The sequence below is a fragment of the Penaeus monodon genome, chromosome 20 (genome assembly GCF_015228065.2).
Source record: "Penaeus monodon isolate SGIC_2016 chromosome 20, NSTDA_Pmon_1, whole genome shotgun sequence".
NCBI classification, from domain to species: domain Eukaryota; kingdom Metazoa; phylum Arthropoda; class Malacostraca; order Decapoda; family Penaeidae; genus Penaeus; species Penaeus monodon.
Window position 1 is genome coordinate 21,707,152 of NC_051405.1, and position 337 is coordinate 21,707,488.

The 337-nt window shown below is 37.7% G+C and overlaps 1 protein-coding gene across 1 annotated transcript in view; it reads right to left on the reverse strand.

Annotated features, from left to right (window-relative positions):
* Nucleotides 1–337, reverse strand: part of LOC119585947 (zinc finger RNA-binding protein-like) — a gene marked incomplete in the record, with an annotated part of 31,027 nt that overhangs the window by 24,482 nt on the left and 6,208 nt on the right. The window contains 1 exon segment of the mRNA XM_037934661.1: nucleotides 173–337. Within this exon segment, the coding sequence (XP_037790589.1) occupies nucleotides 173–337 (165 nt within the window).

Consider the following 337-nt stretch of genomic DNA (forward strand, 5'->3'; position numbering starts at 1 on the left):
CATGTGTATGTTAATATATCATGACTACAAAAATAACTATGATTCTTTATGCAGGACTTTTTCCTGTATTTTCATATATACAAATATAAGCACAATGTATGAACAAACTTATTACAAATATATTCAATGTCAGCATAATCATATTATTTAAGTACAAGTGCCATTTTCTTACTTTGGTAATGTGTGTCAGCAGCAGTATAAGCAGTTGCAGTTGATGGTTGTGCGTAGTAAGTCTTGGTAGAGTCATAGGCCGCAGCTGCTGCAGCAGCTGCTGTCTGAGTGGTTCGGCCATAACCATAGTCGTAAGTGGTTGAGGCAGCACCACTTGGGTAGGTAC